This window comes from Nothobranchius furzeri, chromosome 8 (genome assembly GCF_043380555.1).
Source record: "Nothobranchius furzeri strain GRZ-AD chromosome 8, NfurGRZ-RIMD1, whole genome shotgun sequence".
NCBI lineage: Eukaryota > Metazoa > Chordata > Actinopteri > Cyprinodontiformes > Nothobranchiidae > Nothobranchius > Nothobranchius furzeri.
The window spans coordinates 61,794,848-61,808,841 of NC_091748.1; the positions used below are offsets into that span (position 1 = coordinate 61,794,848).

Genomic DNA, 13,994 nt, shown 5'->3' on the forward strand with positions numbered 1-13,994 from the left:
CCCCGCCATCAAGCAGCCTGACAGAACCAGCTTGCTTCCTTCAGAACTGGCAGGCTGATACAACAGTCTTAATTAAAAATGCTTTTTAATTGATCGAAGTTGTTATATGCTTTTTGTGGGTTAGGCTAGAGCAGGGGTTACCAACTCTGGTTGTCGAGGGCTACCATCACATGTTAGCTGTTTGTTTGCTCCTACACACCTGGTTGAAATGAAGGAGTAATTAACAGGCCTATGCTGAGTTAAGGAGATGAATAGATTACTCCATTCAGGTGTGGTAGAGCAGGACTGGAGTTGTACACCTGGGCTAGAGAGATGGGAAATTGATTATACTATCAAGCTCATGCTAAGCTGGAGGTTGTTGCCTTTTTGTGTTAGCCACAAGAGCTGCAATACTTACTCTGAACTGCATGGCTCTGAAGAGTCCCATTATTTCCAGGATTTCTAAGAATTTCGCACATAGGACCTTTAAGTTTTGGAAAACACACATCCATAATAAGCAATGAACCTAAATCAGAAATATGAAACAGAAGTGAACAAACTGAGCAGGAAACTTTATTTTAAATACAATAACAAATCAGTTACATGCTGTCTAATCGGTGGCCTGTGGGATGTATTCACATTTATTTTAATGAAAATAAATAATGCAAATATAATAATATTGATGCACATACAACATTTTGTAATATAAAAGTCATCTTGTTGTTTTAGTAACTAGTTTACATCTCTGAAAAAGATTCAAACATGTAAAACAAACATTTTAATCCAACAGATTATTTAACAGAATCAGAGAAAAAGGCTAAATCTAGCTAATGAGTTTAATTTGCTTCCAAACATAATTATTTTTAAATGATTAAGGAGCCCTTTAGATGAAAGTTCTGAAACCAACTCTTTTAGATAAGTTAGGTTTTATATGAGTTCACCCAGATAAGGATGATGCTGATGAAGCTGACGGTGATGAAGATGATGTAGAAGATGAAGAGCAGGCGGTCTATGACCAGACCGAACTGGATCCACTCCTCATAGCTAGGAGTTGCTTTTAAATGCTGCAGGACCTGGAGGTGGATGACTTGAAGGTCGCTGCCCAGGTTCTTCAACACCTCCACCGTCTCGTCCTCATTCTGCTGCTCCTTCTCGTTCTCCTCAGCCACTTGAGACAAATCCTCCATTTCTAATTAAAGAAGAATAAAAACTTATAACCAGTTTATATCACGAGCTAACTTGTTCTACTTCTGTTTCTGACCTTGTTTATTTGGGTTTTCTATCACTGTATCTCCTTGTTGGGAGGTCTTTGCAGGAAGTCGAACTATCTGACCCAAAACGCCAATAACAAACTTTCTGACCCAGCAAGGAGGTGGAGCATAGTGAGCTGAGCCGCGCAGGAAATTTGTAATCAAGATGGCCTCCATCATACTGGAAACCATCAGAATCAGGCAGAGAGACAGGAACACATCTGGGACAGAAGTGGAGATGAACAACACTCATCAAAAATACTTACTGGTCAACAACACTGCAACCGGCAGCAGGTCGACTGACTTATGAGAGGAATGGTGTTTCCAGTGATGGGCAGCAGGTTGTTTGTGCTGAGCAGGAAGACGGTGTAGCCCAGGACCAATGTCATCTTAAACAAGGATCGGTCTATGTCCTGTGCAGGAAGCATGAAGCTGAAGAGGTCCACTGTGATAAGGAAGCAGCTGGGCATCAGGAGGTTCACCACATACATGATGGGGTGGCGCCGGACGGAGATCTGGTCGTGCACCACAAACACAACTATTAAAGTTCTATGGCCAATACAAAACATGTTTATAAAGTTTTATGCACAAAATTCCTTTCATATCAAGGGATTTCAGCAGTTTAATTATTGACAGTTTTGGTACTGTCCAGAATAAGCCATTTCAGGGCTCTGTCACTCAAAGAAATTGGAGTTGGCCACGCCCACCCATCCCCCACTCTGGCTGCTGTAAGCTGAGAAGATCCGATATCCAGGACAGGGTTGCACTAGAGCTGCAGCTATTTCTTTCACTTGGGAGGTGGTTCCGTTCTAATTTCTCCATTTTTGTGACATCACAATCCAAGACTTTTTAAAATGATTTGTTTTAGGCACATTCTTGCTAAAATCAAACACAGACAGAAAATAGGTGGATGGTTTCGAGTTGTTATTTAGGCCTACATGGCAGCACAAAATGATGTTCTACTCATCTTTGTTTAGTTGATTTAAAGAGTGACATGTTGTGGACCTCTTACTTGGGTTTACCTCCTTGCTGTGCCCATTCATAATGCAAACTCGTCAGATTTCCTCACTAAATTCCTGATGTTGGAACATAAATTCCTTGTTTATCCACACAGGTTTAATGATCCAAAGTTTAGTGACATGAAACTTTATGTAATTTATAATGTTAAATAATCCCATTGTCTCACATAGAAGTGAAGCTCATCGTAAGCAAATCCATCCAACGTTTCTATCCGCTTGAGTTCGGATTTTATTCCAATTAACTCCCATTCACCCATTGTCGTCATTGAGTCTTGAGAGTTTTTAAGTATTTCCTCAGCTGATGTCAGATTATCAAGCTTTATGTCGTAAACTGAAAGGACAAAAACATGTCAGGATTTTGGATGAAAGGCAATGATTGGGTTACAGGAAGAAGTGAAACTGAAGGTTTTTATGGACTAGTGGTTATACTTACTGCTGTGTATGTATGAGTTGAAGGTAAAAGTGCAGTTCTGGATGTCAAATGGAAACAAATAAATGTCCAGACGACAGGAGCTCACGACTCTGACAGGCTGATTATCATAAACCTGCCCGGAATAAAAAAGGTAGGTGTACGGGACGTCGGGAGCGGTGTTTTTTTCCATGCTGAAGGAAGATAAGACAAACAAAAACTCTAACTCAAATCATTAAATAACCAGGCTCACAACAACGTTGTACACCCAAAGAATTTAGAGACAAAATAAAACAGATAAAAACTAGAAAAAATAAAAATAAGAATTAGACGTGCAATTCATTGATGACGACATCTGGCACCCAGAGCAGAGTTCGTGGAATTGCAACCCATTCCACTCCACATTCCTCCGCATTCCATGTGGTGAATTCGTTTTGCCATTCCTGCATGCATTAAAACGCACATTTAAACACAGTACTCACATAAGGTGCGTTGTTTTGTTTTTACACGTCACAAGGAGAACACCTACTAGGTTTTGCCAGATGTAAGTTGTCAGGACCTGGGCCTTCTCATCCTGAAAAAGAACATGGAACTGTTTTATCTCACACTTTATGCAAACCAACCGACCAAGACATGGATTCTGCATTTGACACACGTTTTATATTTCTTACCACTCCCAAAATACCATATAGGGTAAACCCAATGGAAACCGTGGTCGGGGTGGACATATTCACGACAGGTCGGATGGCGCTGAGGTCGAAGGCTGTCTGCAGAGAACTCAGCAGCGACGTTGGACCAGGCTGAGAGCAGTTCAGAGCAGCAGAGCTGCATGAAGCTGCAGATGACAGGAACGAAAAATAGATGATGCATCATCAACTGACCTGATGGAAAAACCTAATCCACATCTTGAACAATTGTGCATCTGAAACAGAACTACAGTGATCCCTCGTTTATCGCGGTAGATGCGTTCCAGACCTGGCCGCGACAGGTGAAAATCCGCGAAGTAGGGACACCATACTTACAGTATTCATTTAACAGATTCAGTATTCAGACGTTTAAAACCCTCCCTTTACATAGTACTGTATTTTTACTTGTTTTTTTATAGTTTTATTACAAAAAGTGCATTTTATGATGAAATTGATGAAAAAAAAAACAGGAATTTCTTGATATTTCGCATAGAAAAATACCGCGAATCGGTGAAAAATACCGTGAATCGGTGAAAAATACCGCGAATCGGCGAATTTCCCTTGAATAAGGCTCCAAAGAAAAAATCCGCGAAGTCGTGAATCCGCGATAAACGAACCGCGAAGTAGCGAGGGATCACTGTACAGTCAGAACCCTGCAGACATTTGACTCCAGATTTATTGTTAATCTTTGTTCATCTCCTGTCTTCGAATTTGAGACATTTTCAACCAGGGTGAAATATATCCTGCTTCACCTTTTTGAGCTAGAGTTTCAGTCAATAAAAAAGGAGACTCGTGGGAATTAAAACAGGAAGAAGCCAAAAAATAAAATAAACATGTAGATTAAATCGTACTCACCGATCATCAGCAGAGAGACGAGGATGCATAGATGCTTAGAAGGCTTGATTTTCATCAGGCAGCACTAAAAACATTAACATTGGGTCAACAGCTGTCCTGTTAAGCTGTTAGGATGGAGTTTAGGTAGAAATGTTTGAAAAAGATCAAATATATTTATTTATATATTTATTGCAATATATTTATGTTCTGTTGTAAAAAAAAAAGTTCTGAATATTTTAAGCTTCCTCGGGAACCTGGAAAAGAATTGTGTATTCGTACAGACTCATGATGTAGAATAAGGGTAAATTATCAGTAGGATGTAGCGTTATGAAGTTTATAATGGTCTGCCCAATAGAGTATAATCATTTTGCATTGCAGTATTTCCACTAACAGTTTAACAGTTTGAATTGCATAAATACCTACCATTTTCTCAGATCTACTGTCAGTGACTAAACTGGAGGCATGCACGATGCATCTTAACTTCACATTTTATGCATTTCATAAACTGAGCTCAGATCAGGACTAAAGTGGGAGTTCTAAACAAATATTTCACCATTTTCCTTCAAGGAGTTTTGCTTTGATGACACTCTTTTCTTTCATAAAACACAAATGTACAAACTATCGTTACACTGTGCGGAACCTGACTATAACAGTGAAATTTCCTCCTCAACTACAGATATGAATTTAGGTGTTTAAAAAGTATTTTACTTAATGCAAGTACTTTAAACTTGGGTATCTGTAACAATGCAAACCAAAAAGTCTTCTAGCTCAGCTGCTTTTTGCATACAGCGTGCTGCTAACTTCTGCAGAATTATTATTCCAAAAACCTCAAGGCTGAACAACATGAAAAAAAAAACAAAACAAAGAAAAACAAATTACATTCAAAAGCTGAATTAAATTTTGCAAGTTGTTTTATTTTGCAGACTTTCTCCACTTTGAACTGCACATGATTACAGAAAACACTCAGAACTGTTTTAAAATAAGTTTAAAAGGCTAATTTAAACCCCCAAATAACAGTATTAGCTTTTATAAATCCAAAAAGTGCTAGAACTCCATCATGTACAGTTTCCAGCTGCAGTATTTAAAACCACTGGGTCAAATTTATGCTGACAGACGAGTCACGAGATCCCAAAGCAGCTTACTGGTACGAGTTCACCCAGACAATGATGATGGCAATGAAGCTGACTGATACGAAGACGATGTAGAGGCCAAACAGCAGGCGGTCAATGACGAAACCCACCTGGATCCAGTCCTCGGAGCTCTGCTTCCCTTTCTGCTGCTGCTCCACCTGAACGCGGATGTCCAGGAGGACTTTGTTCAGGCTCCTCAGCTCCTGCAGGGCTTTGTTATCCTCAGATGACCCCTTTGTCTCTCGAGGTCCTCCGTCAGATTCACCTCTTGCCACAACAGTGCTGGTCCTCTGCACTATGTTTGGAAGACACATTTTAATCAGTAAAAAGAAACAGTAACAATTGGAAGAGCTTCTCTTACGTTAGCTCATTGAAAACAGTTCAAGTTAACAGAACTCTGTCAGAACAGTGTGTCTTTTGTAAAAATTTTTAACTTTTTGTAGCTTTCAAATAAAAATATTCCTTAAAGCAGAAATGTGGCATTTCCACCATTCAGGAAGTAAGTGTGATTATTGAGAAATCTGCAAAAGTGATTATCTACGAAGCTAGGATTGGGACAATATTACATGTAACTTGTACCAGGTTTTGTAACTTGTATTTTGCCACTGTAACTGCAGCTTTGTAGTGTGTAATTCTCGTTTTATAACTTTCGGTACGTACTTCAAATCTTCATTTTGTAACTTGCAGAAAAAATAAATTTACAGGTTTCAAATCAGAACTCTCAAAACACATTTCAGTCTGCAGTTACGAAACTTAAACATACGTATTACAAAACGTTTTGTCCCAGTTTTAGCTTCATTTCACAAAGAACCAATGACAGGCTTTGTCTGATCAGCGAATCATGACTCCTGTCCAATAATGGTAATCAACCAAACTTGCTTACATTATAACTCTTTACCAGTAGGTGGCGGTAAGCTTAGAGAAATTACACTGACGTAAATAAAGTACTTACATTTTGAATTGGAGCAGGATTTCACATCCGAGATACATGAATGGCTAATGAGACAAAGCCTGTCATTGGTTATTTAGGAAGGAACAAGTTACAAGTACAAGATACGTGTAATATTGTCCCAATCCTAGCTCCATACTCACCTTGTAGTTGGGTATAATATAATGCAATATGTCTACTTTTTTAGCTAAGCTCCATCCCATAGAACCCCATGCAATTTGAATTGAGTGCGGCGGAGACATTTGCTTACGTACAGAAATCAATCACAGAGCGTATGCATGTTTGTGGACATGCGCAGGCTGATGCAGAGTTGGCAAAATTTCTTTTGGACAAGTAAGTTAATGTAAAAATAATAAATGTAAAGCAATGCACCTCAGTTTTCAAGCTAGATGTGTGCGTTCACAGAGGAGAGGCGTTGCTTCATGCCATAATCATGGAAGGAGGGAGAGGGGCTTAATGTGCAACACAATTTACCACCTCTTGATGGTTTCCTCTGAAAATGATTTCTGCTTTATGCACCGTTTTCATGCAGTTTCAGGTTAGGCCTCTAACTGTTAAGCATACCTGAGTCTTTTGGTTTCTTTTGTGGCATGCAGACAAGGCAGCCAATAATTTTCAGAATGAGCACCCGAATCCATCGAGGAACAGGAGAAAAGCCAGCTGAATTACAAAACAGGTTGGTGATAAGGATGGTCTCTAGCAGACTGGCCACCATCAGAGCCAGGCACAGAGAGAAGAACACATCTAGAGGAGAAAAAGGAAACAAGACGGAGCGAGACAGATTATGCACGTTGTTCTGAAAAGGTGGATTTATTTGTCTCTACCCGCGTCCCACTCAGGGTGACATTCACTGACTTATGAGAGGAATAGTGTTTCCTGTGATGGGCAGCAGGTCGTTCATGATGAGCAGGAAGACGGTGTAGCCCAGGATGAGGGTCATCTTGAAGGAGGAGCGGTCCACGCTCTGAGGAGGCAGCAGGAAGCTGAAGAGGTCCACGGTGATGAGGAAGCAGCTGGGGAGCAGGAGGTTCACCACGTACATGGTGGCACGGCGCCGCAGTCTGATCTGAGGAGAGGAAAAACAAACTCAGTAATCAGTTTGCTTTTTTACATCAGATATTCTAAGACAACCTACATAAAATGCAAGCTCATCTATGTAAAGCATGGTATCGTTATTCGGTGTCTTCAGGGCGGTGATATCCAGCAGCTCCCATTCGCCCATGGTGGTCATCACAGACTTGGAGTCCTCTGTGATGTTTTCTGCAGGACTCCCGAGGAGAACTTGTATTTCAAAGGCTGGAGAACAGAAAGTTCAGAGGAGCTGAGCTCAGTAAAAGCCCACATGACGAGACACAACCAGGCTCAGACCTCTTATTCATAAAGAAAATGCAAACATTACATTGTGACTCACCGTAGTAGATGTAGGAGTTGAAAGTCAAAGAACAGTTTTGGACATCGAAGGGGAAGGTGTAGATGTTGAGGTTGCAGGAGCTGACGACTCTGACAGGCATGGCGTCGTGCACAGCGCCATCATTATACAGGTACACATACGGGACAGACGGGGCTTTGTTTTCCTCCATACTGAGAACCCAAAGCAAAGAGATGTGGGGATGAGAGGATGGAGCTTTTGAACAGAAACAATAAAGCTGGAGGGTTAAATCTCATTAACAGAAGTATAAGGCACATTAAAAATGACTAGAATGCCTTTATTTCATAGTTCATTCACCTCGAGCCATGGAAAAACCCACCTCTGCTAACAAACTTAAAAACATAAAGAAGTAACTCACAACTCGTTGATGACAATATCTGGGAGCCAGAATTTTTCTTTGGGAAGAGAGATCTTTTTTGCGCCACACTGGGCCTGATCCCAGCTGATGAACTCGTTCATCCACCACTAACAAGAAAACCTGTGTCAGCAGGCAGCTCGTTTCATTTTACTTGCTTAGATGATTGCACCACTTACATAATCTAGCCAAATGTAAGTGGTCAGCAGCTGAGCTTTTTCATCCTGAAAGACAAGAAGAATAACTGTATGACCTGGAAATGTGAACTAACTTGTCTTTTTTAGAAGTTGAAAACAGTTTAAAAGACAGTGGAGGCTGAGCGTACCACTCCTAAAATCCCATACAAAGTGAAGGAAACGCTGACGTTGGTGACGGTCGTTTGGTTAAGGACGGGGCGAATGGCACTCAGGTTGAAGATGGGAGTCAGAGCCGCCAGGAGGCTGGGCTGGTTGGGTTTGGAGCAGGTCACATCCGCGGTGCTGCACAAAGCTGGTGAGGAGACACGAGAGAGGCCGACTGTCAAACACATTTAGCTCACCTTTAAATTTTCTTTAACTCAACATTATTAATACCTTGTTTTAGGAAAATGCTCACCTGGCATAAAAATAATGGAAACAACCACAGCTGGCATGGTGGATGAAAGGGGGACCTAAAAGACAAATCAAAATAATTCTATGATGTGCAGAAATATTTTTGATGAATAATTCACATAAACCTGTAGAGATGACACGTTATGACTTGCAGATTACGCAGCAGAAGACCCATACCTTTGATGCTTTATCCTTGGATGTCATGATGCGGAAAGTGGAGCGTTGCATTTTAGCAGAGGTTAAATTATCATAGCTAAATATAAAAAACAAACAATAAATTTACTGTTTCTGCTAAAACACCAACAGAACTGGTCACAAATAATCATGATGGACTAAACAAACAAACTCACCTGCTGCTCAAGCTCTGGCTGGTCTGAAGTCAGTCTCAGTGGTGCAGATATAAAAGACCTGAGAGCAATGCGGACAGATCCTGGTCAAATGATGTGGGACAGCCAAAGCAGAACTGCTCTTGTTCTAGTGCTTTTCATACAAATAAGTAGAAACCCCAGTTTATGTGAGGTACCGGGGCGTGTGACCTCACAGGTGAAGAACAGCGCTGTCAGAGTCACACCTGCTGGTCACATGCAAATGAATCATGGACACGAGGTGAGGCACAGGTGTTGTCTGGTTTCTACCCACAATCCCTGGCAGCCAATGATTTTACATCTTATATAACATGATTTTAAGCTTTGGTCATTCTTCAGTGTTCTCTTGTAGAAATGTTTGCGCACACACACACACACACACACACACACACACACACACACACACACACACACACACACACACACACACACACACACACACACACACACACACGCACACACACACACACACACACACGTGTGTAATTTATGCTTTTCGTGAGGAAAAATTGACACACAAATGTGTTCTTTCTTTTACTTGCTAACTGCTTGCAGGACTATTGGATGTTTAATAAATTTTTTTGCCTAATTTCCACAAAAAAGTCCTTTAAATCAACCAACTGATAGGATTTCCTGTTTCAATCAATTTGGATTTTAAGGAAAATGTATCAATACAGAAATATTAGCAGAAATCTGTAATATGTTATTAAATGTCATAAAATTGGTTTAATACATTCAGGGATGGACTGGGACTAAAAAACAGCCCTGGACTTTGACTAGGCCCGGCCCAAAGTAATCGGCGTGCGGAAATTCGGCAGCAAAAATATGTGGTCAAACTGTCAAAATTATAGCAACAGCGCTAATGTTGACTATATGTTGTATTGCACACCCTTTTCTTTCCTTTTTTTTTTTACTAGCGGCCGGGTTTTGCATCGTTTTGTTCTGCTGCCTTTGCCTCCTCTTCGCTTCAGCTTCTTCTTCTCCTTGCCTGGTGGCCACGGCCAGTGTAGCTGGCATCCAACTTAGAGGTGCAGTGCTGCCACCTAGAGTGCTGGAGTGTGAAAGAGCTTTGAGTGGGGGAAAAAACCTGGTGTTGAAAGTGTGCATGGAGAGTGGCAGGCCGGCCCACCGGCCGTCCTGGAGTACCGGCCGTTCTGTGATTCTCCAGAATCCAAAGATGGCCAGTCCGCCCCTGAATACATTAAAAAGTCAAATAACTGAAGGATATTTCAAGAAATGTTAAAAGAAAACTGCTTATTCTGAAATGTTTCATCACAGACCAAACAAGTCAAAGACCTGGAAGACTTCTAGAGGTTAAGGTTTATTGTAAAAAAAATAGTTTTAGCCAAAAATTTGAAAGTAATTTAACAAAATCTTATGACGAACATATAGATTATTGTAACATCTTTATTGATTTCCTTTAAGCTGACAAACAAAGTAAACAGGCAACCTACAAAAGAAGAAAGTAGTTTTGTTGACATCATTAACACACACATCCACACACACAGCATTTATACCAAGTAGTGTTTCTATGGTTACATTGTGATTTCTTAGTAAATATTCTATTTGGTGAGAGATAAACTTCATTGTATGTATCTTAGTGAATCTATAATTAAACAGGTAAACTTGTAGTGGCACATTCAATGTCAAAGAAAGTACAATGTTATTATCAGGTGAGGGAGAATGTTTAAGTGGTTAAAATTCAGTTTAAATGTAACTTGACATGACATGTTGCAAATAAATGTTGCTTAAAGAGCAAGTCACCACAAATAAACTTTTTTTCTGATAAACTACATAAATGCGTGTCTAATCGTGCTGCAGAAACTCAATTTCGTTTCTCTGTATGTCTTGCACATGTGGTAGAAATGACAATAAATGACTTTGACTTTGACTTTAGTCAATAGTTTTGCACTATAGTGCATTTTAGTTAAAATTTTAATTTTCTGCCTATAACTGTCAGTGTTGTGCCATTGTCAGGTAAAAACTCTGCAATGCATTTGAATTTAAATCTGCCATCGCTATTAGCTAAGAGGTACTCAAGAATGTTAGCTGGTGTCACAATGTCATTGTGAGCCTGTGTGTGTGTGTATTAGCGGCTCCGCCCTCTCGGTCTGCTAGGCAACAGCATTTGTTGCATTTTTCAAACAGGAAGTGGAAGTGAACTAAGTTTCTTGTAGGGAGTGACTTGCTCTTTAAAGGTAGAATATGTAAGAATTTTACTGAGAAATAATCACATAACAGTCTAATGTCATATTGGAAGAAATGTTAAATTGAAACAGATTCCCTTCTCAGCTGGCAGTTTTTCTTCTTTTAAAAAGACAGATGAGGAACATTGTCTTTGTTTACAATCTGTGAGTCTGCACTGAACAGTAACTGGCAGCAGCCATGAAATTCAAAGTAGGGTAGTAAGAGTCACTGGTTTGTTTTGACAATAGGCTGCAGTAACCAAATTTGACCACAGGATGTCATTAATTCATTCTTACATAATGCACTTTTAAGGCAAAGAAAACTTGAAACATTTGCATAAAAGCGGATTTTCTTTGAATTCGATTCAATTCAAAAATACTTTATTAATCCCAGAGGGAAATTGATTGCTGTAGTAGCTCAGAATAATAATAATAATCAAGTAATCAAAGAGTTATTGTGTATTACAATGGCTGTTGGCAGGAAGGATCTCCAGTAGCGGTCAGTGTTGCAGCGAAACTGAAGAAGCTCTGACTGAAGACACTCTTCCGTAGTCGGACAGTCTTGTGAAGAGAATGCTCAGGGTTGTCCATCATTTTCTTGATTCTCTGGAGAATCCTTCTTTGCATTATCTCCTCCAGTGGTTCTGAAACTCTGGCTGAGTCCTTGAAAGGGCTTGGAGTTCCTCCATCTTGTTGGCCAGTGATCTCACATTGCCCATTATGATCGATGGAAGAGATGGTTTGAATTTCCTCTTTCTCCGTTTTGCTCCCGCTCTGCACCCACGCTTCTTGCGTTTTAGCTCATTTGGGATTTTTGGCTTCAGTTGAGGTATTATTTCTGCCTTTCCAATGTTAATCAGCTGCTCCCTATTGTAAACCAGCTTGTTGCCATGGTTACATATCATAACAAATGCTCAAAAAGTGAAAAAAGCTAAAAAATAGCAGTAAAAATCCTCCAAGCTTCACAGCACCAGAAACAGGAAAGTAAAATGTCCAAAAAATACAGTTTTTCTTGAGAAACAAGAAGAAAAAATGCCCAAGAAAAGGCAAAACTTACATATAGTCAACAGAGCTACTCCAACATGCAGCCGCCCAGAACAGCGCAGTTCCGGAAAAAAAGCAGAGGCAAAATAATAATCTGGTTTTAAAAACTCACTCCATACGACAGACTCCCAGTTTACAGCCGTCACAATGAGTGGGCTCATGGGGGCTGTCAACATCAAGGTATCCAAAATACTGCTTCCTTTGCCCAACCCTCTCCCTGTAGAACTTTATTCTTATTTTTTTCCATCAGGTTATCCATGAGGATCTGGATGTGAGTGGACTCAACGCCTGGCTTCACCATGGGAGCATCGGCGCACATCTTGCAGTTCTGGAGTAAAGGCTGAACCTTGACGGTGCCTTGCCCATTTCTCAACTGCATGTGGAAGACCACCATTGTACGGTTGGAAGGCCAGCTTCTGGCGCAGGAGGTGCATCTTATCTTTACAAGAATAAAAGATGTTACAGCTCTAATGTAAGATTAAGATTTTACATAAAAATCGTCTATCATCTAATCTCAATTTGATATTTAAAATTTGACTTGCTGTTTGAATGTCTTGTTGGTGGAAAAGAGGGAAATTCAAAATCAATATTAAAGTCCAAACTAAGGCACTGGAAGTCCAAGCAGCAAAAACATCACATAAGATAATCAGTAGATCTGACATCTGACTGATGAAAACCAGGAAGTACTTCTCTGGGAGTGATTATGGATGAGTAGCAACAGAAGACTTAAAGATTAGACATGCATTTATATAGTTTATCATAAAAAAAAGTTGATTTGGGGGTGACTTGCTCTTTAATAAGAAACACAAAATAGATGGTGAGATTAAAAGCTGGAACCATAGCAGCTGAGGGCATCAAGTGGCTCTGTTCCGGAACTGCGCTGCTCTGGGTGGCTGTACGTTGGAGTAGCTCTGTTGACTATGTGTAAGTTTTGCCTTTTCTTGGACATTTTTTCTTCTAGTTTCTCAAGAAATACAGTATTTCTTTGGACATTTTACTTTCTGTTTCTGGTGCTGTGAAGCTTGGACGATTTTTACTGCTATTTTTTCCACTTTTTCACATTTGTTATGATGTGTAACCATGGCAACAAGCTGGTTTACAATAGGGAGCAGCTGATTAACATTGGAAAGGCTGAAATAATACCTCAACTGAAGCCACAAATTAAAATTAGTCAATTTCCTTCTGGGATTAATAAAGTATTTTTGAATTTGAATTGAATTGAATTAGAAGAAATACAAGAACTGAAAATTAACCTCAATTGAAACCCCGCCCCAAATGAAAAAGAATTGCCTAATCATAAACAGGAAACCAAAAACCAAAACAAATACTTGAAACTATGGCATTTTAGTGGAGATATAGTCATTTTTAGGCTTCATTTTAAATTAATTTATTATGTAAGATTAATTTTCTGTTGGTCTAGTTAAGCTGTGGTCTTTGGGGTGCAGGCTTTCTGCAAGTACAGTCACGACAGGTTGTTTTGTTACTCGATACATGAAAGCTTGGAAATACAGTATTTCCTAAACACTACTGAAGTCCTGAGGTTTCGAAATGCATACGTCAAATGTATTATTGATTTATTCTGTAGGCCTACCTTGCAATTGTTCTCCCGATGTACTCCTTCCAGCCAAAGTTTGCATGCTTGGGTTCAATATTATCATGAAACTCCAAACGCCAGGTGTCTCTTTTCTGGAGTGTTTGAATTTTATTCTGAAAGATGCTTGTCCATTTCTCTGTTTCCATATTTTAATAAAAGAGAAGACTGCTGCTGA

The 13,994-nt window shown here is 39.9% G+C and overlaps 2 protein-coding genes and 1 pseudogene across 3 annotated transcripts; all 3 read right to left on the minus strand.

Moving 5' to 3' along the window:
- Window positions 1-533: 533 nt before the first annotated feature.
- Window positions 534-2,914, minus strand: LOC107392747 (5-hydroxytryptamine receptor 3A). Its single transcript, XM_015970701.3, has 5 exons — window positions 2,682-2,914; window positions 2,416-2,579; window positions 1,534-1,744; window positions 1,241-1,450; window positions 534-1,168 (listed from the first exon to the last, which is right to left on the minus strand). Exons 1-5 carry the CDS (start codon window positions 2,848-2,850, stop codon window positions 900-902), a joined length of 1,023 nt encoding a protein of 340 aa, XP_015826187.3. The 5' UTR covers window positions 2,851-2,914; the 3' UTR covers window positions 534-899.
- On the minus strand, window positions 2,906-9,463 carry LOC107392746 (5-hydroxytryptamine receptor 3A). Of its 2 annotated transcripts, XM_015970698.3 has the most exons (15): window positions 8,981-9,463; window positions 8,808-8,883; window positions 8,635-8,689; window positions 8,366-8,529; window positions 8,220-8,264; window positions 8,044-8,150; window positions 7,668-7,837; window positions 7,392-7,552; window positions 7,112-7,322; window positions 6,821-7,000; window positions 5,418-5,602; window positions 4,199-4,262; window positions 3,329-3,492; window positions 3,187-3,231; window positions 2,906-3,100 (listed from the first exon to the last, which is right to left on the minus strand). In XM_015970698.3, exons 2-15 carry the CDS (start codon window positions 8,856-8,858, stop codon window positions 2,984-2,986), a joined length of 1,719 nt encoding a protein of 572 aa, XP_015826184.3. In that variant the 5' UTR covers window positions 8,859-8,883; window positions 8,981-9,463; the 3' UTR covers window positions 2,906-2,983. The 2 variants fall into 2 exon arrangements, with proteins under 2 accessions (XP_015826184.3, XP_070410048.1); XM_070553947.1 differs by lacking the exons at window positions 2,906-3,100; window positions 3,187-3,231; window positions 3,329-3,492; window positions 4,199-4,262 and having other exon boundaries at window positions 5,099-5,602.
- LOC139071417 (receptor-transporting protein 3-like) lies at window positions 8,878-13,965 on the minus strand (annotated as a pseudogene).
- Window positions 13,966-13,994: the final 29 nt, after the last annotated feature.